Source organism: Bos indicus x Bos taurus, chromosome 5 (assembly GCF_003369695.1).
Source record: "Bos indicus x Bos taurus breed Angus x Brahman F1 hybrid chromosome 5, Bos_hybrid_MaternalHap_v2.0, whole genome shotgun sequence".
Lineage (NCBI taxonomy): Eukaryota > Metazoa > Chordata > Mammalia > Artiodactyla > Bovidae > Bos > Bos indicus x Bos taurus.
The window spans coordinates 49,264,878-49,292,755 of NC_040080.1; the positions used below are offsets into that span (position 1 = coordinate 49,264,878).

The window sequence follows — 27,878 nt, forward strand, 5'->3', positions numbered from 1 at the left end:
GCCTGGTGCGCTGCCATCTGTGGGGTCGCACAGAATCGGACACGACTGATGTGACTTAACAGCAGCAGCAGGGCACACCTTTATCCAGTGTGACTTGGTCTCCTTATAGAAGAGGAAATTTGAACAGACTGGCGTGGAGGGAAGACCCAGGGCGCTCTGTATCTGCAAGCCGAGGAGAAAGGTCTCGGAAGAAACAGCTCTGCTGGCATCTGGACCTCCGACTTTTGGCCTCCACAACTGTGAGAAGAATTTCGCTCGTTTGGGCCTCCCAGTCTTAGTTCTTTGTTGTGGCAGCCCTGGCAAAGGAAATACTGTCCACCTGAACACGTCATTGTTAGGAAGATAGCTTATGGAGGAGCAGCTGCCTGGGGAGTGATTGCAGTTTCACCACAGTTTGACAAGTCATGAGCTGCATCATGGCTGTGACAATCTGCAGTGGTGTGTTGCTGAAGCGATAGAATTGTTCCTTAGTTATTCCTTGTTTCTCTTGTGTATACACACTTGACAGTCTTGCAGCCCCCAGGCCTGTGTAGTCCTCCAACAAGGACAAGTTTCTTTTCAAAACCATCTATTGGCAAACAAAACAAAACCAAAATATTTATTTATCAAGTTCTGGCCCAGATTAAAGGCATTGGAGGAGAACAGGAAAATGACCAGAATTTATGCCTTTGTCCGGAAACTCAAAGATTTGCAGAGATGTGGATGCTTCGCTAGATCACCGGAGGAAATGAGAACAGTCAGGCGTCAGGTAGCTACTAATGAGCCTCCTGGGCTCGGCAGGTGATCCTGAAGCCGTCTGAGGGAGTCTTCTGTTGGAGACCACGCAAGAGACTGATGCAGACACCTACACCTAAGGTGAGCCAGAGATGGCAAGTGTTTCAGGTACGAGAGGTCTTAAGATCTAGGGGCAGAAGTGAAAAGTGCCATACTAAGAAAAGAACAGTAAGGAAAAGTGGGTGACACAGCCTGCATGCAGGCTACACGTCTTTAAAGGCAGTCACACAAAACATTTAAGTTATTCCGTTTAGACAGAGCATATTTATATACATGAATTAGGGAGCTTGTGGAAAGCATGCTTTGCTCTTTGTATTCTCCTCTGTGTTGAACGCCCCCACTACCCATCCCCTCCCCGTGTTTTGTCCTGAGGCATAGACTGGAGTTGGGCTTTAGGGTGGGACAAACGTCAAGATCTGCTGATGGCCAGAATGAGGAGAGAAGATCACTATGGGATAAAGTACTAACTTTGGGAAAGTCTGCTTCTGGACTGAGCTATCGCTGGTCAGTAGACAACTTCCAGCCCTTCTTGGCTACCACGTTACAGGACGTTTGAGACGCATTTATCTGTGGCTGTCCTCTGTGACAGCAGGAGTATATTTTAGTTTCGCATTTGTTGAGTCCTCATCAGTTCAGCTGCTTGGTCGTGTCTGACTGTTTGCAACCCCATATTATAAAAGTAGATTTTACCCTCATTTTATGGTTATTGAAAATGAAATTCAGAGAAAATTAAGATTTTCCACATTTCATATTCATTGCTTTGCTGCCTGGGAGCACTTTTTAAAAAGCACATTTTAAAATGTATGTATTTCTCCTGCAGGGATCTCTTCCATGTGAATCCACATGCTGCCATTCCCACAGCTCATGTCGGGGTGCACCACACTGCTACCTGTACTAGTTGTGTGTTTGTGCTGGGATTGTGAAATGCACTTTTATAAGCAGAGGACACCATTATGGACCATTGCATTTAATTGGTTAGAGACATTTGGCACTCAGCTATGAAAAGTGAATTAGTCTAGAGCATGCGCGATAACATAATATTCTGTCAGGGACTTTTTCAAGATGCCTGACCCAGATAGGCTGTAGCAAAAAAAGCGAATAAGGCTATTTTGCATCTGAAATTCACAAATGCAAATAATACTTTGAGGCAAAAGAATAACAGGATGATCCATTCATTCAATATATATTTGTTTTCTTTGAGAAAGGAACATTTTAGACTTTAAGGGGGTAGGGGAGGGAGATAAAAACAATGGCTCGTGACCAGGAAATCCAGTCCCCAGTTTTTTGTACACACATGTGGAAAAGTATATTCAGGATCCTAGTCCTTTCTTATGTGTGTGGTTAGGATGAAGGATACATCAGTGTTTTTAACAGCAATGACAAGAAACCTAAGTGTCCTCCAGAAAGGAAATGTTTAAATGATGGTGCATTCATAGTGAGCAATACAGTGCTGCTGTGAAAAAGGATGACTGCTTCCCAGACTCCTTTAGAGCTAAGATTCTGAACAAAACCAAAGTTCCTCTGATCAGATGCACTTGTGTGAGACTTTTGTTTCAGAACTGAGTTATGGGGGAGCAGAAGCAGGGAGGGCCTGAGGCATCTATTTATTATGTAGGCTTGGATCTTAACAAGAGTGACCTGGTTTTGGCGCTGGTGGCTCTGTGGATGGAAGCTCTCTGGTGTGACAGGTAGCTTCTTGATTGTAGAAGCAGCTCCATACCTTGCAAACTGACTTCTATGGTAAGGGATTAGGAGTCATTCTTATAATTCAGCTTATACTCCATTTCTAAGAGCTATCTCTACTGCTTCCCTGGTGGCTCAGCTGGTAAAGAATCCACCTGCAATGTGGGAGACCTGGGTTCAATCCCTGGGTTGGGAAGATCCCCTGGAGGAGGGCATGGCAACCCACTCTGGTATTCTTGCCTGGAGAATCCCCATGGACAGAGGAGCCTGGCGGGCTGCAGTCCATAGAGTTGCAAAGAGTTGGACATGACCGAGCAACTAAGCACAGCACATACTGCTCAGTAAATTCCTTTTGCTTAGCTTGAGAGGATTCTATTTTCTGAAAATAAGAAAGCTGATCACATAATTGGTATTCAGAAAGAGTATAGGAAGTAGATCCTCAAGGAAATAAGATCTTGCATTAGTTGTCTGACCTGGCTGGGTTTCAAGGCATTGAGGATCCAGCTACTGTTAGAGTATGGGGTACAAAACTGTACCTCTTCCCCCGGCTGAAACATGAGTTAGATCACCAGTGACCACTTATATTGAAATGTGCCCAAAACAACACATTCAGCTTCATCGAAATTATGTTTCTCCTTCCCAGTTTGGCATCCTTTGGACACATTCCTCAAGCATTAGGAAAGCCTTGTAATTCTGTTACTACATAACCTTTCTTTTCCAAATTTTGAAATTATAGAGAATTTGAGGGTTTGGTTTAGTCATAGGTTAGAGGCAGTAGGAGGCCCTAGGAGTGGTAAATGAAAGGAATTGGAATTTTATTTTGGTGTGGTCATTACAGGGTATTCAAGACAGTCAAAACCATTCTCATTAGGGGAGAAGCTGCTTCTATTGACAAGGGGAAATCTTAGGGCATTAGTAGTGAGTGGAGTTATTACGATTCTCTTAAATCTCACTGTTCCATTTTTCAGGGTGTACTCCCTCCCCACCAGTATTATAGTTTCCACTCAAGAAATCTGCTGAAGCTCTGAATTCAACCTGTGTTGTAGACAGTACTCTACAGGATCAAACTCTGCTTCTGGTTTGTCATGTGTCAGCCTTATAGCTGCAAGAAGGAAGAAATTCTTTCAGGGCAGTCATGGACAACTCCATGGTTCCCTCACTTAGCTTATGTGTCGTCTATCAGGCAGTTAGATACGAATGTTAAGTGTGCTTCAGTATTCTGATTTTTTATTTTTATCACTTCTGATAAGTTATATATTTCTAGGAACTTTTACATCTTATTATACAGGTTTAAATTTCATCATATAAAGTTCCCATCTTATTAATGTCTTTTGGATCTGTAACAATCTCCCCCTTTTTGTTCCTGGTGTTGATAATGTGTGTTTGTATTTTATGATCAGTATTACTCATGGCTTTATCAACTTCCAGCGTTTTATGATATTATCAGGCATTTTAATTTTACAGACATCTTAAGTCCTACACAAATTTTTTGTTATTGCTTTATAAAGTAATACTTACTGAAATTTACCTATATTGATCATTATTCTTTCTTGCATTTCCATGTTCCCATCTGAGATCATTTTTCACTCTTAAGTTTAATGTAGGTCTAAAGATAATGTATTTTCTCAGTTTCAAGATACTTTGTCTTAAAATGTCTTTATTTCATCTTTAAGAAAAAATACCTTTAGGGATTCTCTGGTGGTTCACTGGTTAGGATTTGGTGCTTTCATTGCTAAGGCCTGACTTCAATTCCTGGTTGGAGAACTAAGATCTTGCAAAGTGCATGGTGCAGCAAAAAAAAAAAAAAACAAACACCTTTTTCTGAGGGTAATTTACTTACCATAAAATTCATTAATTTAAAATGGTTGAATAGGCAAAGAATCCACCTGCAGTGCAGGGTTCGATCCCCTAGGTTGGGAAGATCCCCTGGAGGAGGAAATGGCAATCCACTCCAGTATTGTTGCCTGGAGAATACCTCAAGGACAGAGGAGCCTGGCAGATTATAGTCCAAAGAGTTGCAAAGAGTCAGACGTGACTTCACACACAGGCACAGCACAGTGTTCAGAGATGTGCAACTGTTGTCACAATCTTATTTTAAAATGTATTCATCACCCCAGAAAGAGCCATTGTGCCTGTTGCAGTCACTCCCATTCTCTCATCCCAGGAAATCATTAATCTCCTGTCTATACAGATTTCCTTTTTCTGATAAATAATATAAATGGAATCATACAGTCTGTGAGCTCTTGTGTCTGTCTTATTTCATTTAGTGTGTTTTAAAGGCCCATGTATGTTGCAGTGTGTGTCAGGAGTTCATTCTTGCTTATCACAGAATAGAATTCCATTGTATGGATGTAGCACATCTTGTCTATTCACCAGTTGATAGACATTTGGCTTATTTCCACTTTATGGCTATTATGCATAATGCTGCTGAACGTTTGTATACAAGTTTTGTGTGGACATGTTTACATTTCTCTTGTGTATATAGAGTAGATTTACATTTTTGCATGGTAGATGTATGTTTTACTGTTTTCCAAAGCGGCTGCATGTCTTTACATTCCTGACTTGTATCTGAATCCCCATGTTCCACAATCCCTTGGGTCTGACCACCTCTGTTGCCTGTCTAATCCCTTGAATGTATTTGTCACTTCTACTGTAAAATCATAAGGGATTTGATTTAGGTCATACCTGAATGGCCTAGTGGTTTTTCCTACTTTCTTCAATTTAAGTCTGAATTTGGCAATAAGGAGTTCATGGTCTGAGTCACAATCAGCTCCTGGTCTTGTTTTTGCCGACTGTATAGAGCTTCTTCATCTTTGGCTTCAAAGAATATAATCAGTCTGCTTTAGGTATTGACCATCTGGTGATGTCCATGTGTAAAGTCTTCTCTTATGTTGTTGGAAGAGAGGGTGTTTGCTATGACCAGTGCTTTCTCTTGGCAAAACTCTATTAGCCTTTGCCCTGCTTCATTCTGTACTCCAAGACCAAATTTGCCTGTTACTATAGTTATTTCTTGACTTCCTATGTTTGCACTCCAGTCCCCTATAATGAAAAGGACATCTTGTTTGGGTGTTAGTTCTAGAAGTTCTTGTAGGTCTTCATAGAACCATTCAACTTCAGCTTCTTCAGCATTACTGGTTGGGGCATAGACTTGAATTACTGTGATATTGAATGGTTTGCCTTGGAAACGAACAGAGATCTTTCTGTCGTTTTTGAGATTGCATCCAAGTACTGTATTTTGGAGTCTTGTTGACTGGGATGGCTATTCCATTTCTTCTAAGGGATTCTTGCCCACAGTAGTAGATATAATGGTCATCTGATTTAAATTCACCCATTCCAGTCCATTTTATTTTGCTGATTCCTAAAATGTCAGTGTTAACTCTTGCCATCTGTTTGACCACTTCCAATTTGCCTTGATTCATGGACCTAACATTCCAGGTTCCTATGCAATATTGCTCTTTCCATCACTGGTCTCAGGATTCCCTTGGACTGCAAGGAGATCCAACCAGTTCATCCTAAAGGAAATCAGTCCTGAATATTCATTGGAAAGACTGATGCTGAAGCTGAAACTCCAATACTTGGCGACCTGATGTGAAGAGCTGACTCATTTGAAAAGACCCTGATGCTGGGGAAGATTGAAGGCAGGAGGAGAAGTGGACGACAGAGGATGAGATGGTTGGATGGCATCACCGACTCAATGGACATGAGTTTGAGTAAACTCTGGGAGTTGGTGATGGACATGGAAGCCTGGTGTGTTGCAGTCCCTGGTGTTGCGAAGAGTTGGACACGACTGAGCGACTGAACTGAACTGTTGCCTGTCTGCTCAGTCACCATGGCCTGTGCTGGCTTTTGGCAGTAGCTGCAAGCCTAGACCTGTTCTTTTTTTGCGACTTTTATTTTTTTTAATTGAAGGATAATCGCTTTACAGAATTTTGTGGTTTTCTGTCATACATAAATAAGAATCAACCATAGGTACAGCCATGTCCCCTAGACCCATTCTTTGATCCCAGGTGTCCAGATCTGCTCTAAGGGGTACTTCCTGCTTAGCGTTCATCACACCTAGTAGTTTCAAGCTGGAGATAGGAATGTCAGTCCTGTTTCGCCATTTAAAATGTTTATTATATGTGTTAAATAAGAATCCTTATGCATATTATACATATGTTTAGGCAGAGCCATACGTCTATATAAAATAGTGAAATATCTTTAATTTTTATACCTAACTTTTCCTGAGATATCCAGGAAAGATGCGTTTTTTGGGTAGCTATTCTTTAGGAGAATACAAAATTTGAAAGAGAATTAACTATTGAATTTAAATGCCAAGTCAGCCTCCAGCTGTCCCTAGTCCGGGGACGGTCATAAAGCCAAATCAAAACAAAACTAAAATAGTTACTCCATCCTTCAGTCTGCAGTCCTTTCTAGAGAGATTTAGTGAACCCAAGTTGCTGTACCTTTATACCAGTATCTAATTTGGAATGACACTCTGTAGGTGGTGTTCAGTTGCTCAGTCATGTCCGACTCTTTGTAACCCCATGGACTGCAACACGTTTGGCTCCTCTGTCCTTCACTATCTCCTGGAGTTTGCTCAAACTCATGTCCATTGAGTTGGTGATGCCATCCAACCATCTCATCTTCTGCTGCCCCTTCTCTTCCTGCCCTCAATCTTTCCCAGCATCAGGGTCTTTTCCAACGAGTCGGCTCTGCGTATCAGGTGGCCAAAGTATTGAAGCTTCAGCATAAGTCCTTCTAATGAAGACTGAGGGTTGATTTCCTTTGGGATTGACTGGTTTGATCTCTTTGTTGTCCAAAGGACTCTGAAGAGTCTTCTCCAGCGCAATTCAAAAGTATCAGTTCTTCGGTGCTCAACCTTCTTTTATGATCCAACTCTCACATGACTAGTGGAAAGACCATAGCTTTGACTATACGGATCTTTGTCAACAAAGTGATAGCTCTGCTTTTTAATATGTTGTCTAGGTTTGTCATAGTTTTCCTTCCAAGGAGCAAGTGTCTTTTAGCAGGATTCACACTAAAATGACTGAAGTCATGTTCATGAATTACACAGGAAATATTAATAGTTCATGAACTGATGATAGCTTTTATTTTATCGTTAAGTTTGGGTTTCATAAGCTAATTTTTACTGCTTGCTAAAATTCACTTTTAATAGGACTTAATAATTAGAATTGTCCCATTAGGAGTTTTGTTTTCTTATTCACATTGAATTTCCACATGTCTGTATGGCACTAGGTACAGAATAGGCATTCAGTATTTGAAAATGATTGAACAGTCTGCCTTTTCTCTCTTACTTTTCAATGTCCATTTATGTGTTGTCTGTGGCTACTTTTGTGCTACAACCGAGTTAAGTGTTGTGGCAGATGCAACTAGCTAGAAAGTTTACCACCTGGCTATTTTTTTGAAAACTTGCCAGCCCCCATTTTAGGTTATAGTGGTCAGAAAACTCTGTGGTTCTTGAAGGATATTTTGTGCTTCAAGAAACAGAATGCAATTCAAGCTTGGCTACTGACTTCTTTCAGAATTTTCTAGTGTCTGTTTTTTTCAGTTTTCAATTATGTTTTATTGTTTCTTTCTTTACCTGATTATTTTTATGCCCTGATTATTGCATATCAAAAATTTTAATAAAACTGTATTGACCAGTACTTTTCTTGGGACTTTGATCCTTTAGATTTCTCTTTGTCACAGAATTATCTTTTGTGTATTTTATTTTATTTTTAATAAGGGCTGAGCCCTGCTCGACTTCCTAGCAGCTTTTCGGTGGCTCTTAACAAGAGACGGTGGTGAGAAGAGCGCCTTCCTGAGCCTTGTGGAGCTGGGTATCCAGGCAGGAGAACACTCAGGATGAGCTTCTTCCATTCCCGACCTGCTCCCACACAGAGAGGTGCCAGTGGCTGAGCGGACACCACCTGGAGATTCCCTTTTGTGTATTTTAATATTTGCCTCTTCCATTTATTCTAGTGTAGGTCTTCTGACAGGAAGTTCTGTTTTTCATTTGAATGTAACTTTCACTTTTGTTCTTGAAGAATAATTTTGCTAGATATAGAACTGAAATTTGGCTGCTGTTTTCTTTCAGTACCTTAAATATATACTTCTATGATCTTCCAGCTTCCATTATTTTTGTTAAGAATTCATTGTATGTTGAATTGTTGCTCCTTTAAATTCTCCTCAAAAAAAAAAAAAAAAAAAAAGATTCTCCTCTCTGCCTCACTGTGGCTGTGTCTTAGCTTTTGCTACAGTTTTCAGCAGTTTACCATTGTGTACTTAAATAGGGTTTTCTTTGGTATATTCTGTAGTGGGGCTACGGTGCCTTCAAATCTGCCATTTGTTTAGTCATTAATTTGATGACTAAGTAGTCATGGAAACCTACTAGCCAGTAATTTTGCACGTATTGCTTCTATCCTAATCACTCTTTTTCTTCTAGAGAACCTCTTTTCAGTTACATCTGATCTGTTGTTAAGGCCATTTATGCAGTTTGTCATGTCTGTTATGAAGTCTTTCAGTTATAAACTTTACATCTTAAATAGAATTACTAGTTCTTGGCCAAAATTGTCCATTTTTAAGTTTCTTTGATCATGTTAAAGATAGTTATTGCAAAATCTGTTTCCTTTTTTAAAAAAAAATATGTAATTTTATTTATTTTTGGCAGTGCTGGGCTTTTCTCTGGTTGCAGAGAGCCTTGGGCTACTCTTCGTTTCAGTGTGTGGGCTTCTCATTGTGATGGCCTCTTTTGTTGAGGAGCAGGGGCTCTAGGGGACAGGGCTGCAGTCGTTGTGGCACATGGGCTCAACTTTTGTGGTTCCTGGGTGCACAGGCCTACTGCTCTGCGGCATGTGGGATCTTCCCAGACCAGGGATTGAACCTGTGTCTCCTGCATTGGCAGGCAGATTCTTTACCAGGGACGCCCCAAGATCTGTTTCTGATAACCCCTTTGTTTGGAAGTCTTGTGTGTTTCTATTATCTTTTTTTTGTTTTCTGTTTTCAATTATGTTTTGTTTCCTTCTATACCTGGTTATTTTTATGCCCTGATTTCATCACATATCAAATAATAAAAATGTATGGCCCAATATGATGCTATCTTCCTCTAGAGAGAACTTGTGGTTTTGGTAGGTGGCTCAGACGGTAACACAAGCTGGAATCAAGATTGCCGGGAGAAATATCAATAACCTCAGATATGCAGATGACACCACCCTTATGGCAGAAAGTGAAGAGGAACTCAAAAGCCTCTTGATGAAGGTGAAAGTGGAGAGTGAAAAAGTTGGCTTAAAGCTCAACATTCAGAAAACGAAGATCATGGCATCCAGTCCCATCACTTCATGGGAAATAGATGGGGAAACAGTGGAAACAGTGTCAGACTTTATTTATCTGGGCTCCAAAATCACTGCAGATGGTGACTGCAGCCATGAAATTAAAAGACACTTACTCCTTGGAGGGAAATTTATGACCAACCTAGATAGCATATTCAAAAGCAGAGACATTACTTTGCCAACAAAGGTTCGTCTAGTCAAGGCTATGGTTTTTCCTGTGGTCATGTATGGATGTGAGAGTTGGACTGTGAAGAAGGCTGAGCGCCGAAGAATTGATGCTTTTGAACTGTGGTGTTGGAGAAGACTCTTGAGAGTCCCTTGGACTGCAAAGAGATCCAACCAGTCCGTTCTAAAGGAGATCAGCCCTGGGATTTCTTTGGAAGTAATGATGCTAAAGCTGAAACTCCAGTACTTTGGCCACCTCATGCGAAGAGTTGACTCATTGGAAAAGACTCTGATGCTGGGAGGGATTGGGGGAAAGAGGAGAAGGGGACGACAGAAGATGAGATGGCTGGATGGCATCACTGACTCGATGAACATGAGTCTGAATGAACTCCGGGAGTTGGTGATGGACAGAGAGGCCTGACGTGCTGCGATTCATGGGGTCACAAAGAGTCGGACACGACTGAGCGACACTGATCTGATCAGACGGTAAAGCGTCTGTCTAGACTGCGGGAGACCCGGGTTCGAGCCCTGGGTTGGGAAGATCCCCTGGAGAAGGAAATGGCAATCCACTCCAGTACTATTGCCTGGAAAATCCCATGGACAGAGGGGCCTGGTAGGCTACAGTCTATGGGGTCACAAAGAGTCGGACACTACTGAGTGATTTCACAAGGGTATTAGCAGTCCTGGATTACATTAACTCAGATGGTTCAAAACTTGCCTTCAGTCTGCCTGTGGGAGGTACAGTTTCTGGCTAGTCATTACTTCTAGGCCAACCCAAAGCCCTGGGAGGTTATTCAGGTAGCACCTACTTGACGCCTCTCAATACCAATTGTTTCCTACTCTTGCCTGGAAAATCCCATGTACGGAGGAGCCTGGTAGGCTGCAGTCCATGGGGTTGCTAAGAGTCGGACACGACTGACTGAGTTCACTTTCACTTTTCACTTTCATACATTGGAGAAGGAAATGGCAACCCACTTCAGTGTTCTTGCCTGGAGAATCCCAGGGACGGCGGGGCCTGGTGGGCTGCCGTCTATGGGGTCGAACAGAGTCAGACACGACTGAAACGACTTAGCAGCAGCAGCAGCACTTCAGTGTAAAAAAAAAAAAAAAAAAAGCTCAGCTTCTCAGGCCCTTTGCTAGGTTTCTATAATCCACATGTTCCTAAGGAGCAAAAAATAGTTCCAAAATTCTGGTACAGTTTTCTCAGTCTGTTTTCTCCTGGCTGTTGGTGCTGTAGTTCCTCAATGACTTAGTTTCTTGGGATTTCCTATGATCTGTATTTCTTAGTCCCGCATTTGTGCAATAGATGTTGGACTGTGTAGTGGATGTTGGGCTGGACCGCCTAGAATCCTTTTCATGAACCTCTTTCCAGAGGTGCTGGCCTATGACTGCTCACAACTGAATTTTTCTCTGGAGATGGCTCTCAGCCTACGGCAGCTGCCTTGCTCGGGGAGACCGCTCATCCCTGTGGGCACCTAAACCAAATGACTGGCTGGTGTACAGGTAAAGGCTCAGTGACAGTTTAGGGCTTCCGGGACGGTCATTTCAGCATTAGGGCTAGAGATTTGAATGGGACATCTGTGGAAAGTTCCTATCAGGTTCACCTTACCACCGCATAATTCTGTTCCCTGTTTATTACAGATGTTTCAGAGAGTACTCCCAGTTACCCTGTCACAGAGTTCTAGGGCACTCTGAGTCTTCACTTTTAATATAGTTGTATCATTGCTTTTTTGTTATATTTAACTTATACTGGAAGAGAGAAAGTTCTTTTAGGAGAAATAGAAAGTTTGGGTGAAGTAATACACTTTGTCTACTGACAGAGGCAGTTAAGATACATTTTGTCTTTTGCTTGAGGGTGCACATCCTTACTGTTTTACATTCTTTCCCTTTTTTTATTGACATATAACATTAGTTTCAGATGTAAAACATAATGATTAATTTTGCATATATTGTGAAATTATTACCACAGTAAGTCCTAGTTAACATCATTCAACACAATTTTTATGATGAGAACTTTAAAAATTTACTCTTGCAACTTTCAAATATATAACACAGTGTTATGAACTATTGTCACCAAGCTGTATATCACATCCCCAGAACTTGATTTTGTAACTGGGAATTTATACCTTTGACCCACTTCACCCACTTCACCCACTCCCCATCTCTGGCAACAACCAGTGTCTTCTCTGTAGCTGAGCTTGAGTGGTAGTGTTTTGGTGTTTTTTTTTTTTAGATTCCACATAGAAGTGAAATCATACAGTTCAATATTTGTCTTTCTCTGACTTGACTTCACTGAACATAATAATGCCCTCAAGGGACATCCATGTCACGAACGGCAGGATTTCCTTCTTTTTTTATGACCAGTTTGTGTGTGTGTGTGTGTGTGTTTGTGTGTATACGTTTTCCTTATTCATCCACCCATAACATGTTTCTGTGTCTTGGCTATTGTACGTAACACTGCAGTGAACATTGGTGTTACATGTATCTGTTCGAGGTAAGTGTTTTCATTTTCTTTGGTTGAATACATAGATGTAGAATTTCTGGATCATTCATTACCGCTATTTTTAATTTTCTGAGTAGCTGCATCCATTTTCTGTAGTAGTTGTGCCAATTTACACTCCTTTTTCCCCAGATTCTTTGCCAAAACTTATTATTTCTGTTTTGATTAATAGTCATTCCAACAGGTATGAGGTGGTATCCGATTGTAGTTCTGATTTGCACTTACTGGATGATTAGTAATGTTGAATTTCTTTCCATGTACCTGTGGTTTCTGTATGTCTTTGGAAAACTGTCTATTCAGATTCTCTGTCCATTTTTAAACTGGATTTTTTTTTGCTCTTGAGTTGTATACGAGTTTTTGATATATTCTGGATCTTAGCTCCTTATCAAATATATAATTGCAAATATTTTCTCCCATTCTATAGATTGCCTTTTCATTGTTTGGTTTCATTTGCTGCATAGATGCTTTTTAGTTTGATGTAGTTCAACATATTTATTTTACTTTTATTCCTTTTGCTTTTTTAACCAATGGCAAGGAAATTAGTGCATAGGTTTCCAATAGTCATGTATGGATATGAGAGTTGTACTATAAAGAAATCTGAGTGCCCAAGAATGGATGCTTTTGAACTGTGGTGTTGGAGAAGACTCTAGAGAGTCCCTTGAACTGCAAGGAGATCCAACCATTCAATCCTAAAGGAAATCAGTCCTGAATATTCATTGGAAGGACTGATGCTGAAGCTGAAGCTCCAATACTTTGGCCACCTGATTGGAAGAACTGATTCATTTGAAAAGACCCTGATGCTGGGAAAGATTGAAGGCGGGAGGAGAAGGGGATGACAGAGGATGAGTTGGTTGGGTGGCATCACCAACTCGATGGACATGAGTTTGAGCAAGCTCCAGGAGTTGGTGATGGACAGGGAAGCCTGGTGTGCTGCAGTCCACAGGGTCGCAAAACAGTCGGACACAACTGAGCGACTGAACTGAGAGGTTTATGGTCTCAGGTCTACTGGTCAGGTCTTAGAGTTAATTTTAATTTTTGTGTATAGTCCAGTGGTCCAGTAAGACAGTGGTCCAGTTTCCCAACAGCTTTTATAGAAGAGATTGCCCTTTCCCACTGTATGTTCTTGCTTTTTGTAAATTAACCACGTGTGGGTTTATTTCTGGGCTTAATATTCTATTCCATGGGGCTATGTATGTTTTTATGCCAGTATTTTGATTACTATAGCTTTGTAATATAGTTTGAAATCAAGAAGCATGTGCCTTTAGCTTTTTTCTTTCTCAAGATTTGACTATTTAGGATCTTTTCTGGTTCCCCACAAATTTTAGGATTATTTATTCAATTTTCATGAAAAGTGCCATTTGAATTTTAACAAGAGTTGCACCGAAGATGTAGACTGCTCTGGTTAGTTTATGCATTTCAGTAGTATTCATCTAATCCATGGGCACTGACTATCTTTCCACTTATTTGTGTCTTTGGTTTCTTTCCTCAGTGTCTTAGTTTTAAATGTATAGATTTTTTTACCTCCTTGGTTGAATTTATTCTTAGGTAGTTTATTCTTTTTAATGCAATTGTGAATGGGATCGCCTTAATTTTTTCTGATAGTTTGTTATTGGTGTATAGAACTGCAACAGACTTCTTCTGTGTATTGATTTTGTATCCTGCAACTTTACTGAATTTATTAGTTCTAAGTTTTTTTTTTTTTTTTTTTAGCATCTTTAGGGTTTTCTATACATGTCATCTGTAAACAGTGATAATTTTACTACTTTCTGATTTGGATGCTTTTTATTTTTCCTGCTCTGGCTAAGGGTTCCAATACAGCACTGAATAAAAGTGGTAAGTTGAGGGCATCCTTGTCTTCTTCCGGATCTTCAAGGAAAAGCTTTCAATTTTTCACCACTGAATATGTTAGCTGTGGGCTTGTCACATATGGCCTTTATGTTGAGGTACATTCCCTTTGTACCACTTTATCATAAATGGATGTTGAATTGTCAGGTGTGTGTGTGTGTGTTTTTTTTCATCTATTGAGATGATCCTGACTTTTTTGTTAATGTCTCATTAATTGATGTGGTGTCATATTAATTGATGTCATGTTGATGTGCTGTCATATTAGTTGAGGTGGCGTCATTGGTTGGTTTGAGGATGTTGAACCACTCCTGCATCCCTGAGATAAATCTTAACCACGGAGTATGATCCTTTTAATGTGTTGTTGAATTCAGTTTGCTAATACTTTGTAGATTTTTTGTATCTATATTCATAAGGGATATTAAAATTAGCCTTTAATTTTCTTGTGGCATCCTTACCTGGTTTTGGTATCAGGGTAATGCTGGCCTTCTAAAATGAGTTTGGAAGCATTCCCTTCTCTTACATTTTATGGAAGTCTGAGGACCAAAAGAACATTTCATGCAAAGATGGGCTCAAAAAAGGACAGAAATGGTATGGACCTAACAGAAGCAGAAGATATTAAGAAGAGATGGCAAGAATACACAGAAGAACTGTACAAAAAAGATCTTCACGACCCAGATAATCACGATGGTGTGATCACTGACCTAGAGCCAGACATCCTGCAATGTGAAGTCAAGTGGGCCTTAGAAAGCATCACTATGAACAAAGCTAGTAGAGGTGATAGAATTCCAGTTGAGCTATTCCAAATCCTGAAAGTACTGCACTCAATATGCCAGCAAATTTGGAAAACTCAGCAGTGGCCACAGGACTGGAAAAGGTCAGTTTTCGTTCCAATCCCAAAGAAAGGCAATGCCAAAGAATGCTCAAACTACCGCACAATTGCACTCATCTCACACGCTAGTAATGCTCAAAATTCTCCAAGCCAGGCTTCAGCTATATGTGAACCATGAACTTCCTGATGTTCAAGCTGGTTTTAGAAAAGGCAGAGGTACCAGAGATCAAATTGCCAACATCCACTGGATCATGGAAAAAGCAAGAGAGTTCCAGAAAAACATCTATTTCTTCTTTATTGACTATGCCAAAGCCTTTGACTGTGTGGATCACAATCAACTGTGGAAAATTCTGAAAGAGATGGGAATACCAGACCACCTGACCTGCCTCTTGAGAAACCTATATACAGGTCAGGAAGCAACAGTTAGAACTGGACATGGAACAACAGACTGGTTCCAAATAGGAAAAGGAGTACATCAAAGCTGTATATTGTCACCCTGTTTATTTAACTTATATGCAGAGTACATCATGAGAAACGCTGGACTGGAAGAAACACAAGCTGGAATCAAGATTGCCGGGAGAAATATCAATAACCTCAGATATGCAGATGACACCACCCTTATGGCAGAAAGTGAAGAGGAACTAAAAAGCCTCTTGATGAAAGTGAAAGTGGAGAGTGAAAAAGTTGGCTTAAAGCTCAACATTCAGAAAACGAAGATTATGGCATCCGGTCCCATCACTTCATGGGAAATAGATGGGGAAACAGTGTCAGACTTTATTTATCTGGGCTCCAAAATCACTGCAGATGGTGACTGCAGCCATGAAATTAAAAGACGCTTACTCCTTGGAAGGAAAGTTATGACCAACCTAGATAGCATATTCAAAAGCAGAGACATTACTTTGCCAACAAAGGTTCGTCTAGTCAAGGCTATGGTTTTTCCTGTGGTAATGTATGGATGTGAGAGTTGGACTGTGAAGAAGGCTGAGCGCCGAAGAATTGATGCTTTTGAACTGTGGTGTTGGAGAAGATTCTTGAGAGTCCCTTGGATTGCAAGGAGATCCAACCAGTCCATTCTGAAGGAGATCAGCCCTGGGATTTCTTTGGAAGGAATGATGCTAAAGCTGAAACTCCAGTACTTTGGCCATCTCATGCGAAGAGTTGACTCATTGGAAAAGACTCTGATGCTGGGAGGGATTGGGGGCAAGAGGAGAAGGGGACGACAGAGGATGATATGGCTGGATGGCATCACTGACTCGAGGGACGTGAGTCTCAGTGAACTCTGGGAGTTGGTGATGGACAGGGAGGCCTAGCGTGCTGCGATTCACGGGGTCGGACACGACTGAGCGACTGATCTGATCTGAGGATTGGTTTAAAATTTAACTTGTTTAGTATACATAATTCACCAGTGAAGCCATCTGGTCCTGGACTTCGGTGGGAGGTTTTTGATTAGTGATTCAACATTCTTACTAGTAATTGGTATGTTCAGATTTTCTATTTCTTCATGATTCAGTCTTGGTATTTGTTGGTACACAGTTGCTCATAGAAGTCTCTTACTAACCTGTGTATTTCTGGGGTATCAAGGTATATAACATTTTCCCTTCAGTTCTAAGTCCTTATCTCTTTTTTCCTTACTGAGTCAATAAAGGTTGGTCAGTTTTACCTTTCCAAGAAAACAGCTCTTGGTTTCATTTTTTTATATTTTTTCTATTGTTTTTTTGGTCTCTATTTCCTTTCCCATGTTGACCTTTTCCCTTCCTTTTACTAAGTTTGGGCTTTTTTTTTTTTTTTTTTCTAGTTCCTTGAGATGTAAAGTGAGGTGGTTTGAAAATTTTTTTCTTGATTGTAGGCATTTATTGCTAGGAACTTTCCTTAACTACTCTTGCTGTAGCCCATAAATTATGATATGTTGTATTTTCATTTTCATTGCTCGATTTCTTCTGACACATTAGTTGTTTAATCTCCACATTTGTAAAATTTTCCAATTTTTTTCTTGTAACTGATTTCAATGTTTTATAAGATTTTAAATTTATTGACTTGTTTTTGTGGTGTAACATCCTATGATCTGTGTATTCTATTGCTTTTGGATGGAATATTCTATGTATTATCTGAGTCCATTTGGTCTAATGAGTCTCTTACCATTTGCTTTATTTACAAATATTATATCCACTTGTGGACTGAGCCCTTTATCACTGTATCTCTTTTGTTTGGTAACAATACCATGCTGTGGACAGAAAAGGCATGCCACCTATAGACGAGCAGCACTAAGACTTCTAAACCTGAGCATTGACTGGAGAACAGTTGGTCAGGAAAAGTGTAGTCCCCCATGGACCTACCTCTATTCATGGTCTACTCTGGAGTCTTGGCCTGATCACCACCTTCCCAAGGCCTAGGTTTACCCATCTCTTAAGATTACAGGATTTTCTCCTTTTAAAATTCCATGAAGTATTACTTATTTTACATCCTAGACTACCTGTGACAGATGGCACATTTAAGGAATGAATTTCTAAAAACCTTTTTATTATTCCTTTCAAGAATGCAAGTGGAGCCCTGTATACCACACGCTTGAAAGCTAAGCACAAAGACCAGCCCCGTTTGTGCTGCCACCGTAGCTGCAAGGAGGAATGTCGGGCAGTTTTGGTTCCGTCATTTTGATGGCTGCAGCTACACAGGGAGCATCTTTAGGCCAGCTTTTAAAAACTGAGTTAGGATAAATAAAACAGGAAACTGTATGATCTTCATTAAGACTCCATTGGTGTTTCTGAGCTCCTGTTCCCAAAGGGGCCACTAATAGACGAAGTTCTTGCATTGCCGAGAACAAGCCTCTCTCGTCTTCCAAATGCTTCATTTACTAAAACATAAAATAAATGGTTAAGCAACTACCAGATCAGAAAATTGAGAACCTATAATATAAAAAAAGAGACTAAAATGCAGAAATGAACAATGAGGTTCTCTGCCCTGTGGTGGGAGATTTTGTTTTGAAAAACATGTTTAGCGCTTTATAAATAGGAAAGTAACCAACTCAAAGTCTAAAATGTTCTGAATGAGATTAACTGTTTTATACTGGTCTATTTTTTTTTATACTTTACTTTTTTTACCTTGTGCTAGATTTATTGAATCCACCTTGATAACAAATGCCCAATCCCTCATGACAGTGACTCTGTCTTTTCCTTATTATACTTATTTCTGATTATTTCCTGCCTTCATCTTTCTCTGTATCATGACCACAATAGAACTGTTTTGGATTTGGGACTTGTTTTCTTCAGGGAATTGAAGATTCAGGAATCAGAGTGGGGCTCCAGCATTCCAAATTACATCAAAGTAATAGAAGGGAACCTGGCCCCTTCAGGAAAGCTGGATTTTGGGAATATGGGAGGGGAGATCATGCTATATACCCTTCCAGCTTTCCAATAAAATCTTTCACTTTTAAAATTCAAATTTTGTCATAGATATTTTAAAATTAAAGTATGAAGACAAGCTTATTTGTGAATATGAACATTTCCAAATTACAATTTGATCTTGTCTGTTTCCTAAGCTGACTGTACTGGACGATGAACACTGGATCTGCCTTTGCTATCTCCTTGATGTATTCAAGCTACACATTCTATGTTAGCTCCTACAGAACTTATCCAGAAAAAGCAGAAAATGAAGATTCTTACCTGAAGAGACTGTGCTTATATCCCAGACCCGAAGCCCTTCCTTCTGACCTCCAAAAGCATAAATAAATGGCAAATCAGGGCAACAGGAAGAACAGAAGAGAACTCCCTGAGAAGAGAATACAAAGTCAGTGATTTCAGTCTTCCCAGAAAGTGCTAATCTTGATTTCCTACTCCTGTCGATTCCCTACTGCTGTCTACAAGACCCTACCATTGAATGTCACTGAAAACCAACCCACCAGAATCTCCTTCGGGGCGCCTGTAAAGGTACTTCACAGTCAAGTTGGCGGGATTATCTCTGTGAGAATGGGTGCAGTTCTGACCACTCAGGCTCACATCGCTATTATCATCTAACAGGGATTTCCTAGTAAATCTAATCTGCTTAATACTCCCAGAAACTAATTCTCCTTTTTAAGTTATAATGCTATAGTACAATCATTTAAAAGTTTAATGTTTTATTTTTTATTACTAGATAATAAAAAGTAATTTTTTGTTACTAGATAACACATGCATCATAGCCTTTCCCTTCTCCAGGGGATCTTCCCAACTCAGGGACTGAACCCAGGTCTCCGGCATTGCAGGCAGATTTTTTACCAGCTGAGCCACAAGGGAAGCCCAAGAAGACTGGAATGGCTAGCCTATCCCTTCTCCAGGGAATCTTCCTGATCCAGAAATCGAACCAGGGTCTCCTGCATTGCAAGCAGATTCTTTACCAACTGAGCTGTGAGGGAAGCCTACATGCATCATAGAAAATATAAACAAGAAGTATAAAAATAACTGAGATAATCAGCTGTTCATGTTTTGGGATAGGGTCTTCTAGATTTACATATAAGCATTCAACACTTAAGTACTTAAAATATATGCATCGGATACTACTATAAAAACTGCTCTGTAGGGTGGGGAGGGACGTTCAGGATCAGGGGGGCATGTATACCTATGGCCAATTCATACTGATATATGGCAAAAACCATCACAATATTGTAAAGTAATTATCCTCCAATTAAGATAAATACTTGAAAAAAATGCTTTACAAAACTAGCTACCCACATTTTAAAATACAAACATTCATGTATACAGTTTTAAACAGCTGTATAGTGTTCTATGTCTACAGTTGAATTTTTATGATGCCTGGTATGCACTATATGTTCAATAAATATTTGATGAATTGTTGAATTCTAATCATTTCTAAAACTTTTACTACTATGTAGTAATTTCAGTATAGTAAGAACTATTTAAATAGTTATACAAAGATGTAGGTGATAAACTGACCTCAACAGCTGTGGTACCCAAAAGGTTCATGATTTTCAGAGATGGGCTTGATTTTAAGGTTAAAAAACTGGAGCATACAGTTACCAGCAGGGAATGGGGGCGGGGGTGGGAGTTAGGAAGTGACGTGCACACTGCTGTATTTAAATGGATAACCAACAAGGACCTACTGTAATGCACAGGGAAGTCAGCTTAATATTATGTAACAATCTTAATGGGAAAATAACTTGAAAAAGAATAGATACATGTGTAAGTATAACTGAATCACTTTGCTGACACCCGCAACAACATTGTTCATCAACCATACTCCAATGTAAAGTTGATAAAAAAAATTGTAGCCATTCCACTTCTGTCCTAGAAGACCACCTCCTCCTCATCCTGGTTTTCCACAAGCATTTGTTAATCATGAAAGTTGGAAAAGGAAGCAGACAGTCATTGATTTCTCCCCAAACTGCCCTAAATTAGAAAACTTCCAGAAGTTGACTAAGCCCCAGATTAACTTGCCAACAAATCCATATTCTTTTGTGCAGGGATTCCTAGAGAAAAACAATAGATCAGAAACAGAAAGAACCAAGATGCCCACAAGTATTCTTACCATTTTCATATCCCGAGAGTGAACCAGACTTGGCCTGTCTCCTAATATGTCCCAGATCTTCACATACTTGTCTGCTGATGCAGTCACAAGACAGCCCTTGATTTGACTGCTTAGATCAAGACCTAGAGGAAGATAAGACTTGTTCAGGGACTCTCACTTTGAAATAAATTTACTTCATCATAGGTTAATAGAAATGAAAGAAACCATATTCTTGCTCACCAGAAATTTCATCATTGTGTGCGTTAAGTGTAAAAATTGGCTTATCTGAACGTGCATCCAAATTATATACAAAGCCATCATCTGTACTGGCCTGGAAAGAGTAAAAGAGCACAGCAATGTTACATGACAATAAAATTTAGCAATGGGTAAATAGTATAAATCCTTGTGAAAATCATCTATGGATCTGACATACCTGAGACACTTATTAAAAATTAACATGGACATAAAGAATTCACTTGTGGAACGCTGAGTTGGCTCTTACAAGGACTAGTTTAGCTGACATGTCTATTAGGCAGTTGGATATGAGTATGGAGCAATGGTAGTTGATACAGACTGGGGTCAGAAATATGGCGGCACAGAGGCAGAAGTTACATCCATGAGAAGAGAAGGGATTTGCTCTGTGAGTGCAGAATTTAGAGCACCGTGTTAAGGACAGAGACCTGGAGAGCACACCACTTAGGGTAAAGGCTGAGGAGGAGCTCACAGAAGTCAGAATCAAAGAGGGAGGAGAAAATAACAACCCAAGGAAGCAGGGCTTCTAAAGAAAGTAACAATGCTGTCAGTATTTTGGCAAAGAGGTTTAATTAGAAAAGGACTGAAAGGCAGATTACAGTCCACTTTCAAGAAAAGAAGAGAAAACTTTGAAGGGAGTAAGAGACAGACCTGGTCTCTGATGGGAGACAGACTTGAGCCTATATACAGGCCAAGGGCAAGAGTCAGGCAAGAGTGGCCAAAAAAGGGACAAGTGATGCAGTTTTATAGGTGGGGCTATAATGGGCACAAAAAAGGAAAAGGAGGGGCATTTCATCTTTTGAGACTTGAGGAATGGAGTATACCATTTTATTTTGATTACTTTCCATTTCCTTAAATATTTGTGATTTAAGGACCGATAACCATTTGGCAGCACATAAGCTAGGAAATGTGCGCGCCTGCCTGCTGAAAGCCAGCATTCAAATTTAACTGGGACTTCGCTTGAGAGAACTGCAAGATGGAATCTGGCTTGAGGTGGCTCAGGCTGGGAACTGCATGTGCCTCTGCACAAGGTTGAGATGATATGCCCCCAGAATCACAACTGCAGGAACCTTACTGAAACTTCACATATTCAAAGAAAGCTTTTTTTTTTCCCCCCAAAGAATTCTGTCCCTCTTTTACAAAGCACTAGATATTTGCTTTAGGAAAATTAGGAAATACATGATACCTTCTCTTCTGGATAAAAGCTGGGATTTTATTTTTCCATGAACTTAAATATCAGTGGCATCTTTGGATGCAACATGGAAAACTGTTCTCCTGCAGATATTATGGGTATTCATAAAATGATCATAAACTTTCTTCCCATATGGGAGACAGTGGTACATTAGTAAGTAAGTGTTAAGTCACTCAGTCGTTTCTGACTCTTTGTGACCCTATGGACTATAGCCCACCAGGCTTCTCTGTCCATGGAATTCTCCAGGCAAGAATACTGGAGTGGGTTGCCATTTCCTTCTCCACGGGATCTTCCCAACTCAGGAATCGAACCTGGGTTTCCTACACTGCAGGCAAATTCTCTACTGTCTGGACCACCAGAGAAGGTATATTAAGTGCTATATTAATTAAACATGCTAGCATTAGCATCACTGGAGCTCCATTTAAGTAGTAATATTTAAATAAAGGAACATTTTCTTCAACTGATTTAATCACTGGAAACAAAATGAATTTTTGTGATTTTAGTACTGATAACCATGTTAGCAAATAACCTAGAAAATATGTGTGCCTGCTTAGTATTTGTCATGCTCAGTATTACAAAATAATTTTACAATGATCAACTAATTATTACAACCAAAAAATGTGGCATGCTTTGGAATGGTTGGAAATTAGCAAAATTATTTACATGTTTACCATTTTTTTTTTGTGGTAAATTCACTGTTCTCTTGTTAAAGGGATCTTAAAAAAAAAAAAATAAATAAACCCCAAATGCAAATACTTCACACTGCTGATATAGAAAAAGCTTTTCTATAATGGAAGTAAAGAAAATAAGTGATTAATAATCTATTAAACAGTAATATGCGTATTCTTACCAAAAAATGACAAGGTGAAAAGTGATTCCAAGTCACTCTCTCAATCTGCCCACTGAAACGCCACATTCGATGGCTCTCCTCCGGACTCCGGCAGTCATACAGAGCCACGGACCTGGGCGTGTTCAGGCAAAGTTAGGAGTTCAATAAACACCACCATGAAATCAAGACCCAATTATTTACAGCCTATTTTAAGGTTCTAAAAGAACAGATGAACTGATTTTTACTAATTGGTGAACTCTGGTCCTGTCACTTGAAGACACTGGTGGCTCCGGATGTCACAGTGGCTTTGACATCCCCCAGATTGAATCCTCTACTTTCAAGATGAATCATCCCTATTTCCCAAAGAACAGGACAATTTCTAATTTGTCGTTCCTGAATACTGCTCAGAGCCAGTCTTAGCCACATTTACTTTTTATAAGCAGGCTACCGTGTTGGGGGAACAGATGAATGAAGTGAAGTGAAAGTTGCTCAGTCGTGTCCAACTCTTTGCGACCCCATGGACTATACAGTCCATGGAATTCTCTAGGCCAGAATACTGAACTAGGTAGCCTTTCCCTTCTCCATGGGATCTTCCCAACTCAGGGGTCGAACCCCAGGCTCCCGCATTGTAGGCAGATTCTTTACCAGCTGAGCCACAAGGGAAGCCCAAGAAAACTGGAGTGGGTAGCCTATCCCTTCTCCAGTGGATCTTCCCAACCCAGGAATCAAACCAGGGTCTCCTGCATTGCAGGTGGATTCACCAACTGAGCTATCAGGAAAGCCAGGTAACATGTCTCAATCACATTTACTCTCTACAAGCAGGTTACTGTGTTGGGGGAACAAGATGAATAGTCTTGTGTAGTTTTGCATGAATCCCAACTACAAAAGGACAGGGATACAAAATAAAAGACCGCATCTTAGTTTCTGTGTTTACTAGCTACCTCTCCCATCTCCAATCTGTAAAGAGCACACACATGATTTGGAAACCCCCTGTGATGACTGCAGTGGTCCAGGTCTTCATCTCTCCCCACATCCATGCCCTCTGTCAGTGATCTAGGAGTTCCTCCCCTAAAGGCAGAGTTCATCTTCTACTCCGTGTGATGTCTGTTTCGGCCTACAGTAAGACAGATATGTAGTAGGTCTGAGCCCATGTCTAAGAGGCCTTGGTGTCTCTGCTTGTACTCCTGACCTTGCTGTGGCAACGTACGTGGACTAGCCTGCTAGTTTTAAAAGGATGTAAAACAGGAGAGTCTCTGGGCCTAAACAAGTCAAGATTAGTAGAGCTATCAGTTGAATCTAGCCTCGATTAGTTCAACCTTGCAGAGGTCAAGAAGCAAATATTCATCGCTTAAGACACTGAATTTTGAGATGGCTTGCTTCAGAGCAATGTCTAACTCACACACCCTCTAAAAATTGAAGGAGTAGTTGGGAATTACAACAGAACCATATTCCCTTGCAGACCGAGAGGATCAAGCTGAAAGGACATATAAGTACTACTAAAGATTTAAACACATAAAAGCCATAGTAATAAATTCTATCTGAACACTCAGTGATACTTTCTGAATTAGTTCAAGAGGAAAAGAAAAAAAAGACAACAATTAATTCCTAAAATGCTTTCTTACTTATCATATGATCCAGAAATCAGAGTCTGGGCTTCAAATGGGTGAAACTGGAGAGTCTGGACCTAAGAGGAAGAAATATAAATTAATAGATGAATGTTTGTTTGGTTTTGGTAAAACTGCCTAATACGTGATGGGAATCAACTTAGCAGTGTTCCTACAAATTCTTTCCTTTGAAATGTATTATATGAAGAAGCATAAATGTATTACATAATTAAAAGGACAAAACATACTTCTAAATAAAAGCTGATACTTAAAAGACCCAATGCAGCATTCCCCAAATTGTGCTAGGCAGAATACATATGTCCCTCAGATGTTAAAGTATAATCAGAAGAAATAGGGGAGTAGTCAAACTTAACTGGGCAACGCTACACGTTCTGAAAGTTTCACAACGTGCATTAGCACATTAGATTCCTGGGTTCTGCAGTATCATCTGTTAAAATTCTTTAACTCCATTAAGTGACTGAAACCAGTCATCCCTTTCTAGGAGCCTCTGTAAAAATGCTGTAAAGCACTGATGTTCCTAGTCACTTTACCTTTCTGCACCTATTTCTGCAAAGCTCAAGAGGATCATAATTATAACTATCGCAAAAGGCCCTGTGAAGATCCAGTGGGCTAGCACGTCAAAGCACTGTGTAATTCACAAAAAGTCATATATAAGTGTTTGGGATTATTTGTTGTACTTCATACACGTCCCAGCTTTTTTAGAATGCCCTTTATCCACGAAATCACCATACCTTGTCTGTGTGAACGGCAAGGCTAGCTGCTGGCTTCCCCAAGGACATATCCCACAGAATAACAGTGTTATCAGCTGATGCACTGGCCAGCACATTTCTGAGAAAGGGAGGAAACAAATCGGGTAATCTTTTAAAAATCAAGAGCATTACATGTAAGAATTCTGCTTATAACCCTACCAAAAAATAAAATACCTAGGAGTAAATTTAACAGAAGAAATGCAAGATTTTCAATATTCTGAGAGGTTACCCAGAAGTTCCGATTTGCAGCTAAGTTTGGGAAATACTAACCTAAACAACATTCTCAAGTCCATTTGCCCAAACAATTGTAACTCTGTAGAGGTCCAAAGACAAATGAGAAGACAGGACATCCTTCAGTAAGCTAGCACTCTGGGACCTTCCTAAGAATGCTCAAATTATGACGTGTCCAGTGTAACAGAAATGCTTTTAAAAAGCTGTCTTGGGTATTCAAGTTTGTTCTTCCCCTCTAAGTAAGTTGTACTCAATGCTTACCTTCCTTGCCTCAATAGCCCCTCAAACCAACTGTATTATTAGGAAAATGGCCCTTTTGAGATAATAAGTATAAAAAAATACATGGATGACATGCAAAAGAATTAAGTTGAACTCTTACCTTACAGAGTATACAAAAATTAACTCAAAATATATCAAAGACTTAAACCTAAGAGCTAAAACTATCAAACTTTAAGGGGAAAATCTTCGTGACAGTGGATTTGCCAATGATTCCTTTGCTGTTACACTAAAAGCATAAGCAACAAAAGTGAAAATGAACCGCACCACTCAAAGCGAAAAACTTCTGTGCTTTGAAGGACACTTAGCAGAGTTAAAGTCAATCCACTGAATGGGGGAACATACTGCCAAATCACAAATCTCATAAGAGATTAATTTTCAGAATATATAAAGAACTCCTACAACTTAACAGCAAAGCGGATCTTCCCAACTTAGTGATCTAACCTGGGTCCCCTGCATTGCAGGTGGCTTCCTTACCATCTGAGCCACCAAGGAAACCACATTTCATTCATTTATGACAGCAAAAAACCAAACAACTAAAAAAATGGACAGAAGGATTTGGATAGACATTTCCCCAAAGAAGGTATACAATGGCCAACAAGTACTTGAAAAGGTGACTGACATCACTAGTCACCAGGGAAATGCAACCCAAAGCTACAATGAGGTACCACTTCACACCAGTTAGGATGGCTACTACGAAGACAACAATAACGAAAACAGCAAGTATCAAGTGTTCAAAAGGATGTGGAGAAACTGGAGCCCTTGTGCACTGCTGGTTAGAAGGTAAACGGTGCAACTGCTGTAGAAAACAGTATGGTGGTTTTTCAAGAAGTTAAATTTAGAAATACCATCAGCTCCAGCAATTTTAGCTGTATATTGAAAAGAACTCAAAGGAGGGACTCCAACAGATACATGTAAACCCATGTTATTATATGTATGTGAATAACACCAGCATTATTCACAAGAGCCAAGAAGTGGAAACAGACCAGGTGTCCATTCAGTTTAGTTCAGTCACTCAGTCGTGTCTGACTCTTTGCGACCCCATCGCCAGGCCTCCAGGTCCATCACCAACTCCCGGAGTTCACCCAAACTCACCTCCATCAAGTCTGTGATGTCATCCAACCATCTCATCCTCTGTTGTCCCCTTCTCCTCCTGCCCCCAATCCCTCCCAGCATCAGAGTCTTTTCCAATGAGTCAACTCTTCACATGAGGTGGCCAAAGTATTGGAGCTTCAGCATCAGTCCTTCCAATGAACAACCAGGACTGATCTCCTTCAGAATGGACTGGTTGGATCTCCTTGCAGTCCAAGGGACTCTCAAGAGTCTTCTCCAAAACCACAGTTTAAAAGCATCAATTCTTCAATGCTCAGCTTTCTTCACAGTCCAACTCTCACATCCATACACAACCACTAGAAAAACCATAGCCTTGACTAGATGGACCTTTGTTGGCAAAGTAATATCTCTGCTTTTCAATATGCTATCTAGGTTGGTCATAACTTTCCTTCCAAGTAGTAAGTGTCTTTTAACTTCATGGCTGCAGTCACCATCTTCAGTGATTTTGGAGCCCCAAAAAATAAAGTCTGACACTATTTCCACGGTTTCTCCATCTATTTCCCATGAAGTGATGGGGCCAGATGCCATAATCTTCGTTTCTTTGTTACTCTCCTTTTTCACTTTCATCAAGAGGCTTTTTAGTTCCTCTTCACTTTCTGCCATAAGGGTGGTGTCATTTGCATATGTGAGGTTATTGATATTTCTCCCGGCAATCTTGATTCCAGCTTGTGCTTCTTCCAGCCCAGCGTTTCTCATGATGTACTCTGCATATAAGTTAAACAGGCAGGGTGACAGTATACAGCTTTGACGTACTCCTTTTCCTATTTGGAACCAGTCTGTTGTTCCATGTCCAGTTCTAACTGTTGCTTCCTGACCTGCATACAAATTTCTCAAGAGGCAAGTCAGGTGGTCTGGTATTCCCATCTCTTTCAGAATTTTCCACAGTTGATTGTGATCCACACAGTCAAAAGCTTTGGCATAGTCAATAAAGCAGAAATAGACGTTTTTCTGGAACTCTCTTGCTTTTTCCATGATCTAGCGGATGTTGGCAATTTGATCTCTGGTTCCTCTG

General features: G+C 40.1%; 1 protein-coding gene and 1 long non-coding RNA gene across 2 annotated transcripts in view; one reads left to right on the plus strand and one right to left on the minus strand.

The window, feature by feature from the left end:
* LOC113892692 lies at nt 1-19,938 on the plus strand. The gene is made up of 2 exons (XR_003511105.1): nt 1-855; nt 18,639-19,938. It is a non-coding gene; the product is annotated as an uncharacterized LOC113892692 (long non-coding RNA).
* The window catches only part of PWP1 (PWP1 homolog, endonuclein), a 19,242-nt gene continuing 8,966 nt past the window's right edge, over nt 17,603-27,878 (minus strand). The window contains exons 9-15 of the mRNA XM_027541874.1: nt 25,229-25,325; nt 24,495-24,556; nt 22,894-23,005; nt 20,840-20,930; nt 20,621-20,742; nt 18,763-18,868; nt 17,603-17,954 (exon numbers count right to left, since the gene is read on the minus strand). Of these exons, the coding sequence (XP_027397675.1) occupies nt 17,845-17,954; nt 18,763-18,868; nt 20,621-20,742; nt 20,840-20,930; nt 22,894-23,005; nt 24,495-24,556; nt 25,229-25,325 (700 nt within the window). The 3' untranslated portion in view covers nt 17,603-17,844. The remainder of the gene's footprint in view (nt 17,955-18,762; nt 18,869-20,620; nt 20,743-20,839; nt 20,931-22,893; nt 23,006-24,494; nt 24,557-25,228; nt 25,326-27,878) is intronic.